The sequence below is a fragment of the Xenopus tropicalis genome, chromosome 4, assembly GCF_000004195.4.
Source record: "Xenopus tropicalis strain Nigerian chromosome 4, UCB_Xtro_10.0, whole genome shotgun sequence".
NCBI lineage: Eukaryota > Metazoa > Chordata > Amphibia > Anura > Pipidae > Xenopus > Xenopus tropicalis.
Window position 1 is genome coordinate 92,996,448 of NC_030680.2, and position 21,516 is coordinate 93,017,963.

At 39.6% G+C, this 21,516-nt stretch overlaps 1 protein-coding gene across 2 annotated transcripts; it reads left to right on the top strand.

The window, feature by feature from the left end:
• Positions 1 to 2,081: 2,081 nt before the first annotated feature.
• On the top strand, positions 2,082 to 18,254 carry lurap1 (leucine rich adaptor protein 1). Of its 2 annotated transcripts, none has more exons than XM_004913976.4 (3): positions 2,082 to 2,096; positions 4,038 to 4,827; positions 13,468 to 18,254. In XM_004913976.4, exons 2-3 carry the CDS (start codon positions 4,606 to 4,608, stop codon positions 14,224 to 14,226), a joined length of 981 nt encoding a protein of 326 aa, XP_004914033.1. In that variant the 5' UTR covers positions 2,082 to 2,096; positions 4,038 to 4,605; the 3' UTR covers positions 14,227 to 18,254. The 2 variants fall into 2 exon arrangements, with proteins under 2 accessions (XP_004914033.1, XP_012817042.1); XM_012961588.3 differs by lacking the exon at positions 2,082 to 2,096 and adding an exon at positions 6,418 to 6,538 and having other exon boundaries at positions 4,739 to 4,827.
• The last annotated feature ends 3,262 nt before the right edge of the window (positions 18,255 to 21,516 follow it).

The following is a 21,516-nucleotide window of genomic DNA, read 5'->3' on the forward strand; positions in this document are numbered from 1 at the left end:
ACTATTATCAATCCTTCCCTTCATTATCTTTGTTCTAAAATAGGATTAGGGAATGCCCATGGTATAGGCATATAAGGCAAATTGTTGGGTGAGCAGGAGGGCCTACTAGGAGTCTTCCTGGTTTCCCAGTGGGTCAGTCTGAAGCATTTACATTATTTATTATTGCTTATTTTTATAACCAGTCCCCTACTATTCACCCAAAGTCTTAATATACCAACTATCAGTATTGTATCCCAATGTTTCAGGTTATTATACTAATTCCACTTGTTGGTGGCTCAAGCTCAACAACTTAACCAACTTAACAACTTAACTCCTTACCAGGAAAAATTTAAATGAATAAATACGCAGAATACAAATTACACATGCATGTAATGAAAATTCTGTGTTGCCTGGAGATACACAAAACCAAATATGGTTTTAAAAGCCCCAGAGCCCTGTTTTTTAAGCTGCACCAATTCATTTTGGGGTGGGGCATGGGGCCCTATGCAGTAGTGCTCAAAGTCAAAATCACAAGTTATAATATTTTTGTACTACTGTAGATCAGTACACTCTAACATAAATGTAATAGCATCACTGTCATTTTAATTCCCCAAGGGTTGCCATCAGGTGCTTCAAAGGCATATACTCATGGCATTAGTGCAGGAGCAGAACTAGAGTACTATTTTGAAAGCCATTCCAATCACCCTCATAATCCACCCACTACCCATTACTTAATTGCACTCCTGGATTGTATATGTGTCTTAGTGGCCTCAGCCTGTTCAAGATCTGTAGCATGAGACTGAAAAGCTGTCTTTGTGGTTTTAAAAAATAAAAAGGAGGCGTGGTACCTATATTGCTAACCATCTTTCCCTGCTCTATAAAAAGAAAGAGATTTTCCATGTATCCTACAGAAAGAAATATGACCTACTTATAGCAGTGATCGTTGTGTGTTTATCTCAGCTCAGAGATGTAGGTCCCTGGGAGAGAGAGTTTCATTTGCATTGCAAATCACTAACAGCCTGATCTATGCAGTTTCTCTCGCATCATTGAACCTAAAAGGTCATATCTGCCCTTCAGACAGGGCCACTTCATCTCCATGGGAGTTTTACTTTCTCTTTGTTTTTCCGAATGTTTGAGCACACTGATAGCCCCAAAATTAACCTATTTTCATAATGCTATAATACAATAATCTAGTGACCACAGTCTAAAGTCATTGTGACTTATATAGGCACTTAAATATATATAATTACTCTCTGTCCATGCTTGGTGATTTCCTATTCCCTGTGGCAAGTGGGCAATGCTCTATATGCTGGAGACTTATATTAGAGGAGCTAATGGCAGTAGGTGCAATGTCTAGATATTGACATCATTGAATGCAAAGAATGGGAGACAGAAGGGATTATTTCACTTGGCAGCAGACCCAGAAATGGTGCGGGACATGGAAAATAAACCAATCTTTCAAATATGAGTGTGTATTTGATTCAAAAATGGGATGCGATTGCATGGAAGTTTATCTGACATCACTTACGTTTTCAGCACAGGAGTGTTATCTGCTCATAATTATTCAGGTACAAATGTGCTGCACCTATTAACACTGAACATGAAATAAACCCAGGTGCTACAGCCTGGTCAGAAAGTTGCCTTTAGCTCCAGGATTCCCTTCAATGGGTGCAGCAGAACCCAATTTTGAATGGAAGGAAAGATTAATTTGTGCCGACTCCGAGCATCTCGACTCAAGTACCTTTAAATGAAAATGCAGGAGCTTAACGGCAGATGTAAATAAGCCTTTGTGTCTCTTATTTATCTGCACCAAAGCACTCTCTGTAAATAAGACTAATATGACCCACATATGCCCACATAAAAGCATGTAATTCCCTGTAATCCAGCCCTTCCTATGCAACAGACACATTTCAGACTGGTGCCCTTTAGTTCAATACCTCAAACTGAACAGCGCCTTTCTTTATTTACTGTCTAGCACAAATGTAGTTAATAATTACCTGCAAATGAAGACAATAACAAAGCCTGGTGAAAGCTTCACCTGTGCCTGTCATATATTTAATAGTGGAAAATAGTCCTGGTACACACCATAAGTCTGGAGGAACAGCAGAGGTGAACATGTGAGTTGTTCATACACAGTATCCCTAAACTCCCTTCAATATTATTATTTGTGCTGCTCCAACAATATACAATTCAGAGACCTAGAATTGCATGGTTGTTCTTACTCTTCTTTTCAATTAAAAAATTGATAGGTCAGAACCTTTATTCTCAATACAGTATAAACAAAACAACCATTTTAGGAGACCAGAAAAAAACTGGTGTAAAATCTGGGAAAATGTAAAATCATGGAAATTTATTTTGCATTATATATTGGTGTAACCACAAAACAGTGTAAAATGAAGGACAATTTTAAATCAGGGTAAAATTGAGGTTTTACTGTATATTAGCTGTCACTGATTACCCCAGGCACATGAATAAAGAACAGGAAGAAACTAACTCGAGTCCTTCCACTGCTAACTTTTTTTCTTCATTAACATGATGTTAGGTAACACTTTGATAGCTGTGCCTGGAAAAAGATAGATATTTATCAAGTTTAACATATTGCTCAAAGTAATTCCTACATAATGTAGTTGATCCAAAGGAAGGTGAACTCCTTCTTCATAACCTTTACAAAAAGAGAGGGAAGAAGCATTGCTTTTTAGCTCTAAAATGGCAGTAGGACAAATTGCTGGACAAACATTTTACTAACTAATATTAATACTACTTGCCTTCTATTTTATTACTTGCTTAGAAGGCACCCAACCCTTACTTGAAACTATTAAATATATAGTTATATTGGTTAGTGTGAGAGCATATGATTATAGTTAAAACTATAGTGTGGGTTAGATAGGGCGCTGGCTTTTTCTTTCTTAAGCTGGCCATATACGTGGCGATCTGACGATGTTTCGTGCGACCATCGGTCGCACGAAACATCGTCAGATCCGCCACACACCATTCAGGGCTGGATCGGCAGGTAAGGAGGTAGAAACAATAGGATTTCTAACTCCTTCTGCCGATTCAGCGCTGAAGGGAGATTTTGGTCAGGCGCCTTCTATGGCGCCCGATCAAAATTTTCAAACTGGTCCGATCGGCGAGTCGCCCGATATCAGCAGCTTCCTGCGATATCGGTCGACTCGCCGACATACCATACACGAGGTTTTGTACGATATTATCGGTGCATGTATGGCCACCTTTAGTTTCATGTACAAATTGTAGCCTTATATTACTGGTACCTGAAAGTTAGCCTTTAGAATACACACAGGTTGGGACTTCCATTACTTAGTCAAGCTCCAGTGTAATGGGCAACGTGGTCTTACTGCTCAGTCACACTGTTTCTAAAGGACCAATAAAAGGTGAATGTGTTAAAAATATATAGCCTACTGTTGCTCCTGGCCCTATTAGGTAGTCCTGCGGGTCCTTCTGGTGTCAGGCCACACATCACTACACCACTGCCAGGGAGTGTACAATGCAGGCGATTATTATTCAAGTGGATAGTGGGGCAATTTGGATCGTTTTGCAGCCTTCTGAGCTGGAAAGTCCATAGATGACAAAATATTTTCAACCACCCCATGTGCAGTTGCTGTACTAACTAACCTGCAATTACTGAGTTTGTTTAAAGGACACCCATTGTCTAAAAATAATTTCCCCACTAAAGGTTTGGTCTATAGAGCTCACATTCTATTAAAGAAAAACAGTGAGCTTACTCCAGGTGCAGGGGGCTAAGCGCTTGCAAAGGCATTTTTTTTAAACCAAGGTTTTGCCCAACTCTATTAGAGGAAACTAGTTTTTGAGATAGGTATCCTTAACTAGAGATAATGAGCTCTGTATAAACAGCCATCCACCTCCGTCCTTTTACCACTTTTGTCCTGTTCCATTTTGTGGAGCAGCATTATATGCCCAGCAGTGTCCCTGAAACACATGGTTGGACGCTATGTGTGCTTCCCTTATAAGAAATAATGGAAAGTAAAAACAATGTATTTTATATACAGCGTCTGTATTTCACTTTTGCTTACACCCTCAAGCCGCTGAAATGAAAGAAAACACACTTCAAGGCAGATTTCACATCGGTGCACTCAGTTTAATTAAAAGTTTAATCATCCCTAAGGAATGTGCGTATACAGCTGTGAAGTGCCGGGATCAAAGCATCAGAGTGCGCTCCTATTCTAAAGAATACGGTAAGCTGCTGTAGGCAGGAGCAATTTGTCCTTCCGCAGTGTTTCCATTCATGCAGGTTGAAGGCGACAGCTGAGAGTGGGAGGCGGAGGGGCTGACGGACAAGCTAAACCCACGGCTGTGCTCTAATCTGCAGCTCCATCAGGGAGACAGTGCCGGGAAAGGAGGACGCACGCAGGCACAGTTATCTGTAGGGTCCGGCATGTCCCCCTACTGTAATCAGCACGATGGTATGATCTCTGGGAATGAACATTTTTAATGGAGCTAAAAGTATAAGAAGTCCAGAATCTGGACCGAGTCCATACATGCTCTGCAGTGGTGTTTCCGCGATCCCATTGTAACCTTTGCACGCACTATTGCTGTATTTACTATATTGCACATTAGCCCTGCACCTGCCTACACCGAGCTCCCCATGCCATGGATCAGACTGCAGCGGCGGCCAAGCCAGAGGGCACATGTACGGAGAGCGTTCCTGATCTGAAGGACCTGGAGAGCAAGGTGGGCAGGAAGACACCCGAGAGCCTACTCAGGTGGATGAGAGAGGACCCAGTGCTGCACCTGGCAGAGAGCGGACAAGGGCAGGGGGAGAGTGCGGAGCATGGGCTTGCACAGAAGATCAAAGCGCTGAAACTGGAGCTGGTGAGTACAGCAGCTCCCACCATATGTATTGGGCTATGAATAACCATGGCTCTGTAGGCTCTGCAGCACTTGCATGCTTCTAGTGCGTGGGAATTGCCGCAAAGCCTTAGCAATAATCAAATGCGAACATTAGGACTCAAAGCAAAGCTGAGATCCACTGTAGTCATGAAAAACCAAAGCTTAGGGCATAAACTGTTTACCCCACAGTAACATGTAGCTGTTTTTTGGAGAATAAAGCTAATTGAATTCTACATATTGGCTCACTTCCTTACTGCTGAGGAAAGAAGGTTATGGTGAGTAAGGGGCAGCCAGCCAATAGGGGACTGCAAAGCAGCCAGTTATTAGGGTTGTGCTGCATCCTTCTACTGATGACCTCTGATAACCTGTTTTATATGTAACTACAGTTGGAGCATAGGTACCCAGTCACACTTCTGTATCAGTCTGCTAAATATTTAGATACAGATGGAATTTTCTGTGTGATCAGCATTCTTCTATTAGGCCTATTGTGTTTGGTTTGCAACTGACTCCATATCTCTAAAACATGAAATGTAAGGGTGGTACAGAGTATTTATAGGAAACAATTTTGACGTGTTGAAGGTAAAAGTATGGGTACAGTGCTGCTGTATGGATAAAGGGCCTGCACACACCCTACATTTTCCATAAATCAGTGGCCACTTAGATTAATTGCAGGGGGTGTCTCCCATCTGCTACAGTACTGTTATATTTTCTCCTTTCTTTCTGCTAGGCAACCCATTCCATAGCCCTATAAATAGAGGTGCGCAGCCTAAATCTGCTGTACACATAATGTTTCAGTTATATCAGATTCCCTTTGCATTACATGTTACATTATCCTAGATTAGATCAAACCAAGCACTACCCACGTCATCCATAGCTGGAGCAAACATGCCATATAAGCCATTAGCCTGCCATTGGGGAGTGAACTTTCTGGGTGGCAATGGGTACCCCTGAGCCAGCACCAACGCCTACATTAATAGAGAAATCTGTGCTTTCAGAATTGTTTTGTGCCATACATATGTTTTGGCCATTGAATGAAAATTGCTTATTTTGATTTGCGTTGTTCTTTATTATTATAAACATGTATTTATAAAGCAGTAACAGCTGTACAACAGAAGGGTGGAACATATAGATTATATGCAAAAATACATAACTGAAGAGAGATATAAAGAAGGCGCTGCTAAATAGCGGTTACCTGATTAGAAATGTTGGAGGGATATGCACACCTCCATACCTGCCACATTTACATTATTAGTGCTGGCATTTCCCTAGTATCTCCACTCCCTTAGTACAGTATATGTAAAGGACAAGGCATACAGATGAAAAGGGAAGTCCCACAATGAGCATCATTTCAGGGTGTGTCTTACCTTTGTCAGGTTGGACTTCAGAAGATTCACACAGTGCTATAGGTACGCAGGCCAAAATTTCCATGAAGTTAATTTCCAATTTAACATGCAAATAGAACCCTCTGTATTCACAGAAATGAGAGGATGCTGCAGCAGAACCCAGCGTGAGAGCTTTTTCTCTTTTTGTTTATTCAACTAATTTTATGGTTCTTTGCCTTGTCACACACAGGCACTGTTCACACAAACTAATTCCTGACTGTTGGCTACAGAACTGTGATGGTTTTACTTTACATGTCATGGAACTTGCAGAAATACATAAAGCAGAACTCCACCCAAAATTGAAAGCAAATGTAAGCCCAAGCAACCTTTTAATAAAAATTATTTATAACATCTTAGTGATTTTAATGTTATTTGTAAATGTAATTGCATTTAAATGCAGTATTTGACCCTTTCTGCACTGCTGCTTCTGATTCTTGGAGCAATGTAGTAATTCCCCATTAATAAAGTGAGCTGATATTTATATATAGAACTGTCATATTTCAGTGTTTAGAAGTTAAGGCATGATCAAAAGTATAGAATGTTGGAAAGGAAGTGTTTAAAGGGCCACAAAGTTTTAAATTGGATATTACTGTAAATCTGGAAACTCAAAGACTGCTCCTGATGATAAGCAGATGAGCATGAATAGGTTGCGTGCACCAGGGTGCATGACTGCATGATTTCTCTGCTATGTCGGTTTAACCTATGTGATCAGTGAAAGCATGTACATACAGGCATTTGATGGAGTTTGTACCCACATTATAAATTAAGGTGTGTCACTGAAAGCAGTAAATATACTTAGGAAGCTGGGTGAAATAGTGTCCTGTTCACAGAATGGGGAACAGATGGTGACTGAATGTATTTGCATCACAAACATTGCGCCTGTGCCTTAGAATCTTGAAAATGCATCATGAACATATGCTATCTTAGAACTGGCCTGCAATCTAGACACATCCCGATTTCTGGGAATAGAATCCCTGTTAATCCCACATTCAATGGGAATTTTCCACATATAGAAGCATGTTAAGGAACAAGCCTATTTAACATCCACTAAAGTGTAGATGTATTATTATTTTGCTTTTTGTTTTATATATGGCTATGCTAATATATAAGTAGCTAGAAGTGATTATTTTAACATTGCTATGCTGGTTACGAATGATGGCTAATTATCCTATCATTTTGGGTGACCATCAAGAATATTGATCGGATAACTGTGAGACACTCTGTACTGAAAATTTAATGGACTGGTGCCTGTTGGGGCCAGAGTATTCACAGTCCGATAGCTTGGCCCATTTCAACTCTTTTTCTTTTTGTAAATCCAGTTACTGAGGGCAAAGTGCAGAACAAAAATCTTTCTAAATAGTGTCCTTTTGAGCTTTTTCATAGGTTTTAAATTAGTGCAGAAAAAGGCCCAGATGTGATGGTAAATCCCTGTATAAGGCAAGGCACACATGAGATTATCATCCAAGAAATGTCTGAAATTACCTAGCGGTAGCCTCAAGTAGAACTGCCAGTTGTTGGAAAGGTACAGGGACAGCTGTTTCTACAGGGTGGCTACAGGCTCACAAGGCATTTATGTCAGAAGTGTAATTTGGCTGGTGACAATTTCAGACTGGGATGCCAAGGCCCACCAAAGAACCATAGGCCCACTATCTACATTATTTTTCTAATTTCCTCACTGAGCTCCTTATTGTCTAGTTTCCTTATTTGCTGGAGGTGGTTCTTATTGTATCAGGCAATTAGTATGAAAATAGTGCAGCACCATACAGTCTGGTAAGTCTTCTCTTATGTGAACCTATTAAACTAATTCGCAGTAACTTCATAGCAAGTCTGTCTAGATGCTGAAGTGACTTATAACCTGCAACTACTATGGTTGATCCTGGATCATAAGCCAAATTATCAGCTATTTTAACTTTTTTGTTTTAGAGATATACTAAGGTTTGCTGTTCTGGTAGCCTCTCAAGCAGACACCAGTAACTGACACTTGGTCTTGGTCCAGTATGCTCGGGACCTGGGGTTTTCTGGATAAGGAGGCTTTCTGTAATCACCATACTGTAGTTTGTCTACTAAAAAATCTTTCAAACATTAAGTAAACACAATAGGCTTGTTTTGCCTCCAATAAGGATTAATTATATCTTAGTTGGGATCAAGTACAAGTTACTGTTCTATTATTGCATAGACAAAAAACAATTTTAAAATATTTAAATAATATGATTAAAATGAAGACTATGGGAGATGGCCTTCCCGAGAGCGATAATGGGTTTCCAGGTAATGGATCCTATACCTGTATTTATATTAATATTAATTGTTATGAAAGCACACTTTGACATTTCTCCTTTGTCTGTGTGGTCCAATTTCACATGTAAAATAGTTGTTTTTAATAACAGAAGAACCACATTTTTGTAGAATAGATTGGGTTAAATTACTCTGCTTAAGCTGTAATTGCAGCCTTAGCCTTGCATTCTACACATTTAACCATGAGTTGGTTACATCACATAGAAGAAGGGGAGCTTCTGCTATCAGAGCATATCCACAGCTATAGGATTTATCTTTTGTACTGCTAGCAACAAACTCCTGGAAAGTTCACTGTACCAAGTCTTTCCCACCTGTGTTCTTGTTTTATAATTGAATGACTCACAAGGCACTACAGCAACGTTATCTCTTCATGGAATTTGCATGAATCTGTTTTCTGACGTTGTTAGCTAAAGGCTATCTATAATCTATACTGTATTTATTAACAGGTTTTATCTGTCAACAGTAAAACATGGGCATAAGTTGTCCATCTACATGTCTGTATTTTGTGCAGTTTCCACACTTTCACTTCTGCCAGAGAAAAATAAAACATATTCTATAGGCTCCAGTAAAATAATATTGATTGTGGTCACATTATCTTAAGGAGCAAAACAGGTATAAGGTATGGTGGTTTCAGTCATTCCAGCATAATGATTGAACAAAATGTTATTGTTTTGTTAATACAAGAAACAAACAAAATACACAAAGGAACCAATGGTTTTCAGGTCAAGGCATTGTACATCAGAGTCATCAGAAGTGTTATAGATTGCTTTGGTCATAATAAAATATTTAGAGAATGGTACAGAAAGGAGTGCTAAAAATCCCTAAATCCATCCATAGTGACCAGATTCGTTCAAATTTGGTCTGGGCCTCCCTGGTTTATGAAGTGAGTTTAATGAGAGGTGTTGCTTTATTAAGGGATTTAAGGGAAGGTAAAAATCACTGGGGGTGCCAAATGTTGGGTGCTCTTGTTAGGAGAAAACCACACCCGTCCAGGGTTGCAGCAAGGGAGCGATGCTACTTGCGCATGTACAGTAGAGTGAAAATCCAAACGTTATCAAGAAAGTTGCCATTTTTGTCGGTCCCGGGATTCTAAAGAATGAAGAGAGACGGAAGAGGATTGCTCCCTCACAGCTTCCCAGGGCTGGTGCGGTTTTCTCCTAATAGGAGCACCAGTGGGGGAAATCTAGGTCATTTACCAGAATGTTAATGACACTTCATGAATACAATGGGCAATATTTTTTAGACTTAGGGCATAGGCATACTGTGTTGCTTTCTGCAGCCAGCAACTCACTTGAGCTGGAGATGCTGCTACCCTAACTTAAGTCTGGCATACACAATGTACTGACCCAGAGGCAGAAGCCCTATAACCCAAGGCATAATTTCTGCCAGCCTTTCCTTTTGGTCGATCATTCCTGTGTTTTCAGCACAAGCACATTATTTGTAATGTTTCTAGCTGTGCATGGCTTAGATTAAATGGATACTGAAAGTATAGATTTCTGCATGGCAAGGGCCTGTCATAGCTGCACATTTACAGTGTGATTTGATGTCTGTTCATACAGCTGCAAGCATGTGTTAGACAGAAGTCAGATGGCTCAGCTGATGCGATGTGGCATTAGTGCAGAGCCATCTGTTGGAGTGGGCTGACTCTCAGTGCCTTCCTTTAGGGCACCATAGGCAGCTGCAGTTGGGCCATCAGTTCACATTGGCATCTCAGCATTTTCTCACTGATGAGTTCATGCTGAAGGGAAATTGTATCTGTGTCATTCATGAGTATGTGTATTGGGGCCCCTGAGCACATCGTACAGCATTTCTAGCAGGAAATTCACATGTTCTAAAAAGATTACTGTGCAGCTGAATACATATTTAGTGCAATATTAATAAAATATAAAAGACTAGTTTCCACCACACTACTTTGCACCTCTTAGTCTTTCGCCAATCCAACACCTGGGTTACATCTGGAATACTTTTAAGTGAGAGAGGATTTTTACCCTTTAAATGACAACCGATACAGGCGCTTTCACATCACACATTTTTGCATTCACTTGAATCTGTAAATGTAGAATTTACATTGCTATTACTTTGTTTTGGCCAGTGATGTAGATTCTTTGTCAGGAGAACCCAGTATCCAGCTCCAGACACAGAAATACTGTGTCTCCCACGGGTCTCTAACTGTGTTTTAAATCGACTCCCAACAATATGTAATACCAGGAACAGCTCTTAGATGGTAATATGTATCTGTGTCCATAACCTGAGAAGCCAGTGTGTATTTACAGTAAGTAGGGAATATGCAGCAGTGCTTCACTGCCTGTTTAAACCTTAATATCTGTTGTTTTAATATCAGTTTGTATATTGTAGAAAATTGTACTCTTTATTTATAGTAGTAGGAACAAGCAGTACCTATGTCCAGGTGGATCTGAGGCACAGCTACTCGCAAGCACTCTTGCAGTTAAATGGAAGAAAGTTCAAGTGCAGAGAAATGTGAGAGGTAAACAAGCTATTTTCCCATGCCGTTTCTATCATCTCACTCCCACGAGAATGAAGCGATTGGGTCGCAGGGTTATAGCTTTTAGTAAACAGCTGGAAATAGACCTTGTAGATCTACAGAAGAAGCTCTTACCAATGATAAATGAAAATAATGCTGAGGCAGTTCTCACAGTGTATTCTTGTGATTGAAAAAGGCATTAGCTGATGTTGGGAAAAGCCTGGATATTTCTGTGTGAGCGTGAATATCTCCCTAACTGACTGTAAAGATACTAATTTGCTACTGCATGGAGTTCTCGCATGTGCTGCATTCTTGCAAATGTCTCATAAAAGCAAATGTACATTAAAGTGATGCTGTTTTTATTAGTGCCAGGACACTATTTAATGTTGTAGAAAAATGGGAATTTGTAAGTAATTTTATGCTTAAATCCCTGTAACCAGAAAAAAACTTTGCCTTCCTGTCATGTTTAATGGCTTTCATTATATACATAGAATCCATGCTGTAGTCTCTCACAGGACTCCTGGAAAAACAATTTTGTCTGAAAATCTACCCACTAAAGCCAGAAGATGCCTTATTAGATTTAACCATGGAAGTAGGAGACATAAAGGGTTAGCTGAAGCACATCTTACAAAACCCATAGAACTCTTAAACCAGGGCCACACAGAGACTGAAGTTGCTCAGTGTGGCACTGGCTTGGTTTGTTGCTAGCTGACACTAGCTGATTGTAATTTTCTCTATCCTGCATGTGTATCAGATTTGAAAACCTTAGCTCCAGCGCTAGAGTGGGAGCCTACTTGACATAGAGAAGCAGGAGCAGGAACCATGAGAGAAATAGGCTCTAAAAGTGATTTATAAATAAGGAGATCTTGCTGATAAAATAATTTAATACTATTTGCGCATGTATTGTGATCCTGACTGATATCCACGTACTATAGATACTAGTTTGGGGATCAGCCTTTGAAAAGCCTGTCTGCTGATGCATATCAGCTAGTATATAATGCATTAGCAGATGAAGAGGAGCAGCAGCCCCTTTTCACTTCCTGTTGATCTGATCACATGGCCTCTCTGAATGATTGAAACACTATGGGGCAGATTTATCAAAATGTGAGTTTAGAACTTAGTACATAAAAACTCACCCATGTTCTATTCATTCTTATAGGATTTTTAGAAGCTTATTTATCAAAAGTTAGAACTCACCATTTTATAAATATGCTTCTTTAATTCCATAGGAATGAATAGAAAGTGGGTGAGTTTTTATGTATTTAGCCCTAAACTCACATTGTGATACATCTGCCCCTATGTGTTTGTCCAACCCAATAGCCAATCAGCTGTATAGCAGGCAGGGTCACCATGTGTATAGTGACCTTAAAACTGTGACTAAATTTTGTATAAATATATATATCTTAGCAGTTCCACCGCTACAGTCCTGCTCATGTATGTTCAGGGCATTGTATCATAGTGCAGGTACAGGTGCCTATATGTGCATTACATATCATGCTCCCAATTCAGTACACTGCACAGGATTGGAAGGAGGAGGGTCATGCTGGTGATACCCAAGATAAATGTTTGCACTGTGCCATAATAATAAACATTCTTTGCAATTGTCTTCAGTAGCTTTAAACACAAGGTAAATATTAGTGACTTTTTTAATTATAAGAAAGGTAGGTTTTTGGAAATAATTGACAAAAAAACTTGCAATGGTCTGAGAGATGGGGATGTCTGGCAGTCTGGTCAATGTCTGGAGAGTGTAAATAAGCAGAGATTATGAGAAACTAGGACAACAAGGGATTTTGGATGCATATGGTAAATATGGGAGAGCATCATTGCTTTTGTTCCATTTATACCATCAGAGGCAGCTGGTGATGTGAGATATTACTTTAGAACAGTTATCTGAAACCCATGCTTGGATTATTCTCCTATGAAGCATAATGGTGATAATTTGAATTTCATGAGCATACGCATTGTTTATGAAGTCAATTTAAAACCTTTAACAAAGAATTTCCATGACCCCTTCAATAATATACAATCTCTCCTTAGGAGAGCTGCAGAAGTTTGTCTCAGAACTATGCTGAAATGTTAGGGAAAGTTCTCCTTTCCTTCCTAGGCAGGCACATAGAACAGCTTATGTAAGGAGGTTTGAACATGAAGCTTTGACATACACCACAAAAGGTATATGGCGCTTGACTAAATTACTTTAGGCTGACGCCATACAGTGCTGATTCACAGCCTGCAGAAAAACACATGCCAAAAATCGTCCCCTACGCTGGCAACAGCCTTCTACTTTGCCCGCATCTAGAACCATTGTGTCAGCCCATGTTTGGGCACACATGGCAGAAATCGGCAAAAAAAAACACAAGAGTTTGGATTTCAGAGCCGATTCTCAACCTGTGTTTGTTTGTTTTTTTTTAAGAAGACCGATATGCACATTGAAATGGTAATGTTGTCTTTTTGCGTTTCTCTTTACAGGCCTGCTTAAGGGCAATTGATGTTAAGATACTTCAGCAGCTGTTGGTTGTAAATGAAGGGATTGAAGCTGTAAAATGGATCCTTGATGAGAAAGGAAACCTAACCAGTCGTTGCAGCAGTCTCACCAGCAGCCAGTACAGTCTGGCAGAAAGTCAGGGAACATCTCGTAGAGGAAGTTGGAACAGTCTTCAGGACCCTATAGATAAACTTGACAGTATCTCCATTGGCAGTTACCTAGACACCCTTGCTGATGACATGGATGAGTACAGTCTGAGCACCAGTGAACCAGTTGTTTCCTCCACTCCATATCGTCAAGCTTTTACATTTGCTGTAGTTGAACAAGATGGAGGCAAACTGGACAATGAAAAGGATGCCTTTTCTCCATCAATCACAGTACACTCCAAAGGAGAACGGGAGAAAACAAAAATAGAAAATGACTGTTGTAGAGGAGACAACATTACTGCATCTACCACTGGTCAAAATACTCTGGAAAAAAACAGGGTGTCAAGACCAGTGGGACAGTTTTCAACATCTCAGACACCAAATGGATCTTTGGTTAGACATGTGCCAGTTGCTGAGAACTGTACTAAAGTAAAGTCTTCAACAGCAGAGAAGACTGGTAAAAGTAGTCCAAAAATAAAATCTAGTCAAAATGGAAAAGTAGATATAGAAAAATGTAAATTAAATAGCAAACTTCACCTAGAATATGACGCCCATTGGCGCTGGGTACAATCTCAGGATGATGTGACATTTTTGTAATGGTTTCTCCAAGAAATCTTTCCAGAACTTTTGCTTTCTACTTATGGAATTTCCATTGTACAAGATCTTTTGAAACTGCTTCTTTGACACATCCCTATATGCTGAACACCAGAGGCACATAGGTTCATTCTGAAATGGCAGTGATTATGAAGATCATATGGTTAACAATATTTGCCTTTAATGAACATCAGGATAATACCCAGGAATTACATCAGAAGTGCTACTTCTATAAATGAAAATTACATCAAAAAATGATAAAGGGAAAGCATCACACCAGTAGCCTAAGCTATACAGGTCCTGCTTTAGTGTTGCAGAGCAGTATTCAGCATCTTACATGCAATTTTAATATCTACAGATGCTAAAAAAGTCAAGTGTGATCTGACTGAATTTTTCTGACACAATGTATAAATGACAAGGTGCTGGAAGAGTATGTTTATACAATGGAACCTCAGATTTACATTTCTCAGGGAACCAGCATAAGCATGTTAGCTTTGAGACAATGCATTTTGGGTTAATGGCAGTATAAAGTTTAGGTGCAAATTACAGGAAAGTGTAATATCCAGGAATGTAAATTTTAGTTTTGACTGTATTTCTTTAAGAGTTGTCATTGTGTGCCTATGGAACAGCTAAGTAAGTACAGTTATCCTGTTTAGGTAAATATTAACTGTTCCAACTCATTCTTCTTGCTTTACAGGCTAGATATATTTCAGTGAATTGTCACTTTTATTGCTGATATTTCCGTTGACTCTTTTTTTTTTTTTCTTTAAATAATGCTTTTGCTGTTTATGGAAAGGTACAAATGTGTATCCATAAACCGCACCTTTTATTCCACTAGAAAATACACTAAAGGTGACCTTGGGCTTCTGTGTGTCCGTGTAAGGATGCACGGTATCCAGGAGTTGTCTGCAGGATTTGCTTGCTTAGGCATTTCACACGTTATGATTGCTTTCAGACGCACTGAGCATAAGCTTGACTTGAAACTGCATGGTGTACTAACACTCTGCAAGTGGCTATAGTTTCACATCTTGCACCACAGTTGTGATAAGGAGCAACTTTAGTGTGAGTTGCGTAGGATTTAATATGTGACCAGTTGGATTGGCTGCTATTTAATATAAATTGCTCAAGGCCTTGGTGTTAGCTGAACCAAATCCAGTATCAGTTATTCCTATCTGCCTTGTTCTCTTGTTTTTAGCCCCTTACTCTTATCCCTACCCCTTGTTGCCATTTCTGTATTTGACTGGAAAAGATTCATACTTCTTGCTATTCCAAAAATTGATAATATCAACTTCCTCTCTTTAACTCTGTAACTGCTGCTTCTGGACAGAAGCAATCGATAAACAGCATAAGCAGGGTGCATCCAAGTGTGATACAGCAGGCAGAAAAATCAACTTAACATTTTTGCCTAATTGTTATTTTAGAATAAGCCTCCCCCATGCACACCCACCCGCACTCCTTTAATATTCGGTTTTATTTTTGGAACTACAAAAATGGTGAATGATGTAGATAAAGCCACAACAAGAGTGTTTGAAGTACACAAACTACAGCAACAATTTTGTTGACTTTAATTTAATTAAGTTGAAAAAAAAAGCTGCTATTACTACTATCATAGCCACTACAAATTTCGTCACAAGTGTTCACTATTGGTATTCCAGTAACATTTTCTGTATTGCACAGAAAGGAGCACAACGATTAATTTTTATACATTTATTTACTGTAATAATGATTTGTTCTATGATGGAAATTAATGTTATAGTTTATGTGGTACTTAGCTTTTGTAAAATTTTAATAATCTTTTGTAGTCTGTTTAAAATAGCATTTAGTAAATGGGTTGGGTGCCCTACGGCCCGGCAGACCTTGAACTCTAACTCCCAGAATCCCCTGATAGCTATTCACAGTCAGAGGGGATTATATGATGGAAGTTGTAGCTCAACAACATCTATAGTGCCACAGATTCTTTTTCATTTAGCTAAAAGACTTTGCCATCTCTGCATCTCCGGAAGAAGCAGGCCTCCTTCTGCAGAAGCAGCCATCTTTAGGGAAAGACAATTGGCTCCTGCTGGCATGGCCATATGTTTTCAGGTGACCAATAAAGTACACAGAAACATTAGCACTACATGTACGGTTGCCAGCAACACTTTGCAGTCCAATAGGGACATTTAGTTTTAGGTTCCTGACATTTGCAACAAAATTTACAAAGCACCCAGGTGCTAAGAAATGCTGCTCATGGCAGATCGTAGGGAGAAGACACATGGAGCTGCATGCCGATCATTTACTGATAATTGTCTCTACAAGTGTTTTAGCAGAGGCATTTCTCAGTATTGTCCATGGCAGAGTATTTTCTGGTGTTTAGTAGCTGTAACAAATTGCTTCTACTAAGTAGCTATGTGTGTCTTCACTCTTAAGGCCTGCACCCACAGAACACCCCTACAGTTTTCTTTCAAAGAGAAGAGTCTCAAAGCTGTAATCAGTTTTCTTTTGTATTGTGGATATCTCTGATTCACCATTTTATAATCATAAACTGCAAAATCAAGTGCCATGTTCTTTATTCATTGTAGTGATTTTTTTGCTCACGTATTTGTGTTTATTATGTGGTTATTCTTATTTCAATTAGAAGGGTTTTTCATGCTGAATAATGTAAGCAAGCCCTTGGGAGTCACAAAACCTGAATCCTCTCGGCTGTTATTGGTGTGTCTCTTTTGTCCTCTTTATTAAGCATAACAGATAATATAATAAAATAACTAATGATATATACATATTGTGTAATAATCCTTTGTATATAGAAATCATTTTACATTTCTTACTAAACTATTTTGCCTTTAAAAATTATTTTATTACTTTATTTTATGTGGTAAGTGCAAAGGATCCCTATGATATAATGTCCATAGGTATTGCGTCCATGCTACAGATGCCATGTTACCTTTAGCAATGGAAATTTTGGCATGACTGAGCACACTGCAGTAGTATAGTGTAGCTTGTAGATGCAACATCAGCTATGATCTCTAAGCAAGTCATCTGCTAACCTTCCCATATTGCCCCCTGTCACATGCAACTAGAGCTCCAGACCCTAGCAGGTTATACATGTGGCCTGGTCTTAGTTATCATCCCAGATATCTTATATTCATGGCCCTCCCTAAGGATACTTATACAGTAATTTAGGGAAGGGGTGTACAATTTATTGGAGGCCTATCCCAAACAAATAGTCAAAATAAATTTGGCATCACATTGCATTAATAAACAAATTATAAGGCTAAGTTCCCATCAGTCTGATTATAACACCAATTGCAAGCTATTTGCTTTAACAGTACACTGTGGGCAATGACATTACCATTTTGGGAAGTGTTTTGAATAACCACTTTCCAGATATTTGACCCCATAACTATAGTACCATGATATTTGTCAACGCCACATGTGAGCCCTCAAAGTTTTTCTTCTAATAGTCATTTTCTTTCTTAAATTCTTTGTGCTTTTTTGTAAGGTGATTTTATAGGGGCAGTGTTTTATCAACACAAATAAAATACCTTTGTGTTATCCTACACTGTGGTAATGGTGAGAAATTCTCAAGCTAATGAATCTTTACAGAACCTACCACATGTACTAACACGGAATTCACAGGTCTATGATAAAGACTGATATGTCACAATTGATATGTTTGATGCAGGCCACCTCTCAGCAGCCAGTTGATTTAGGGTACTATAGATGTTGATGTTCTTTAGGCATGTGCCCTGCCACCTTCAGGACTTCCTAGCACAACTTTTCTCTTATCAGGTTTCATTGTATGCATTGTAAGTATTATATAGTATTATAAATATGACTCAACATCAAAGTTGAGCATTACAGGGTAGGAAATGAGATGCTTGGACCAGACAAATATTCTGCTTGCAAATTGATTGGGGGTGCATCTCTAATAAATTATCCAAAAATGTACTTGTACAGTGTTGTTACTGTATAGTTATATGCATGTGATACTGTGCCTAATGGCATACAGCCATCAGCATTTTGAATAAAATAAATTAATATTCAAACATGCAGCATTAAGTACGAGAGCCCTTCATTATTATGAAAAAACATGCACAATAGGGATCTTGTCTGTGTCTAATTGGATGAATTGAGAGCTCAAAAGCTTCTTTGACAAGTATAAAGGAGGAGAAAATGTTATGCATACAGGGAAGAAGCAGACCAGCCCTGGAAAGTGCACAATGGGATTCCTTGCATTACTGTATTAATTTAATTGTGTGAAATACTAACTGCACAAATATCAGTTTAAAATTCTACCTATGCAAGCCAGTGCCATTGATAATTCACTGTCATGTGCACGGGCTGTTGGGATATGAGGCAAACTAAACTCTTGCCAGAATGTTCTATCTAAAATTTAGACAGTTATTTAATAGGGTTGCCACCTTTTCTTGAAAAAATATGGGCCTTCATATATTTGTATTTTTTTCTGTTTTAATAGCATTCCTTTCTGGAGGAAGGACAAACTAAAGACCTCTTTCTTCTCTTCCTGTTTTCCTCAGTTTTTTAATTTGCCATGCCTTGGAGGCAGCAATTTCTCTGCTACTTCCACAGATATTATTAAAAGAGAAGGAAAGGCTAATAAAGAGTTAATCTCAAGCTGCAGGCATACCTTCAGTTCTCTCAATAGTGCCCTTAAGTCTCCCCATATTTCTCCCGTTCAGATGATCAGAAGCCTCGTAGGAAAAAAAAACACTGAGCTCTGTAAAGAAAATTCCCATAATGACTCGCTCCTGCACCAAGACCGGTGTACATACTTAGTTAGTAAGACTATGAGGAAGCTTCCTGCTGATTGGCTCTGATCCACATTTCTAAGGGGGGGGGTGGGAGAGAGGAGAGTGCTGCGTGTCTCTGGTACAGGAAAATAAAGAGACAAGAAATCCTGTTTCTTTTGACAGAGAACTCAAGTGCACCAAGTGCAATGTTTCTGTGAGTGCTTATGGCTGTATTTACAAAGACCTTTCTGATAAAGCTTACTTAGTTTTTACCTTTATTTCTCCTTTAAAGTGCTCCCTATTAAGTCTTGCACTTACATGTAGTGCCTAATACTTAAGGATCATCACAAGTAAGTATTGAGATTGAGCCCAGGGGTGCTACCGACGGACATACTTGAGGCCTTTTATTCTGCTCCCTCAGACAAGAGGTATCAGTGTTCTCCCCTGACTAACATCTTGGTTGAGCCCATTCCCTCATATGAGCTTCACCAACGTGCTCCTACATGTGAGCCCCGTGTGTTTCGGGGCACTCTCAGCTCAAGGCTGTAGCAGAATCCCAATCCTGCCATACAACATAATCTGGTGGCCATTGAGATACTCCCTTAGGAGACTGTTCCACTCACATTGATGGCCATCTTGGTACTCCAGCACAGACTTAGCAACCATATTGATGTTCCCTTTCGCAACAGGCACACACGGATATCATTGAAGGCACGCGCCACTAACATTAAATGCATACGCACGTTATGTGCATGGGCAGCTGCCATCTTGAAATCACCAACACACACTCGTGTTAGCACAGATGGACAGCCACATAAAAAAGCTGCAGTTCATTCAGCCGCACTAGTTCAGCATAACATAGCAGCAGCTGAGGAGGAGCTTTTGTTCTTCACTGAAGACACTAATTTACCAGATAAACCGTGCAAGTTTAAGGCCAAGGTCAGGAAACCTTAAGGTTGGGCTTAAACACAAGGACCACTCCGGCTCTCCTTCACCTCAGTCACCCACAAGGAGGAGCCCAGAGTAAATGTGGTACGATCACATATTATTCCTATCAGGGTTGATTTGGCTTTGCAGAGGTGATCTAAAATATTGATTCATCTGTATCACTGCCCAGAATATTACTCTGATGCAATGCTTCACATATGAACACAATAGGGAGTCATTTATATCGGGTCCCCAACCAGCGGGCCGTGGGCTGTGTTACAATGGCCCACCTCTGATGCCTGCTTACAAAGTGGCGTTTGGAAGATGCGCTGCATATGACATAATGATACGCCAATGCGTATAGTGCTGCTGCGTATGACTTGCCTACTTGCATAACACCATGTCAGTGAGTCATACGTGTCATACAGTGATTGCTTTGCTTGCCTATTACCCCCAATAACTGAAATGTGTGCCACGCCCCCCCCCCACTGGTCTGTGGTAAAATTTTCTTATTTAAGAACAGTCCGTGGCACACAAAAGGTTGGGGACAGCTAATTTATATTACCACAGGGCACAAAAGTGTACCCCTTAATGCTCCCTTAGCAAGCACTTCTTTCCCTGGGTAAGCTGCACTCTGCTCCTTGTGCCGAATTGAAAATTGGGCATAAGAAGCTTATGACAAACCCTGTCCTTACTGGTAAGGGCAGGGCCCTATTCTAGGCTGCGCTTCCCGCTGCTCACTAACTTGCATGGAGGATGAGCTCAGAGGCCTGCATCAATTTGCACACTGTGTTCTGCATTGTGTAAAGTGCAAAAACAATGACTAATTCCGCTATTATTTGCACTTTGCACACTGCATTGTAAATGACCCCTAGTATCAGTTAGTGTCTATCTTAGAAATATGACACAAAGGGGTTGATTCACTAAAGTGCGCTAAAACAAGCGCTATTTATAGCACGCGTCTTATTTTTCGCAACAACACGCGATTCACTAAAAGGATACTTGCGTTAATTTAGATGCGATGCTGTTTGCGTTATTTAAGTTGAGAAGACTATTTTCGTGCGGTATTTGACACAACGGGCGCTTATTAACGCAGCACGCACAAATTGTCGCCACGTGCGAAAAAACGCACGCCATATTAGCCATACACGCCATTACTTTCGGAAAACTACTGTTCTGAAAATGACCATTTCCCTGCAAACTGGAGGATGCATCACTCTAGGGCCAACACATACTTGAATAAATCACACTGCAAAGTCCATATTGTGTTGCCAAAAGCTCATTAACTGTACTTTTCTATAATTACCGCCTGCCTCAAGTAGGTGTTAATTTTCGCATAGACTAATGCGATATTTAGCGTGTTTAACGCTTCATATGTATTTGCGAACCATACGTTAATACTATTTCTATTCGCTGGTTAACACAATGCTTTAAAATGAAAGCATTCGGTTGCGCGCTATTTAACGCACGCGATATGCGACTTAACGCATATGATAATACTTTTACTTTTAGCATATGATAATACTTTTTTTTTCGCGTCAATTGTAACGCAAAAAAGCATGCAATAATACTTATCAATCTTTAGTGAATCAACCCTTAAGTGTGAAATAGGTTTACTTTGACCACAATATTTTTT

Bases quoted from the DNA above. Each gene is read 5' to 3' on its own strand.
- lurap1 (XM_004913976.4), top strand. From the start codon at position 4,606: ATGGATCAGACTGCAGCGGCGGCCAAGCCAGAGGGCACATGTACGGAG. The intron at 4,828-13,467 runs GTGAGTACAGCA...TTCTCTTTACAG, and splicing joins AAGCGCTGAAACTGGAGCTG to GCCTGCTTAAGGGCAATTGA.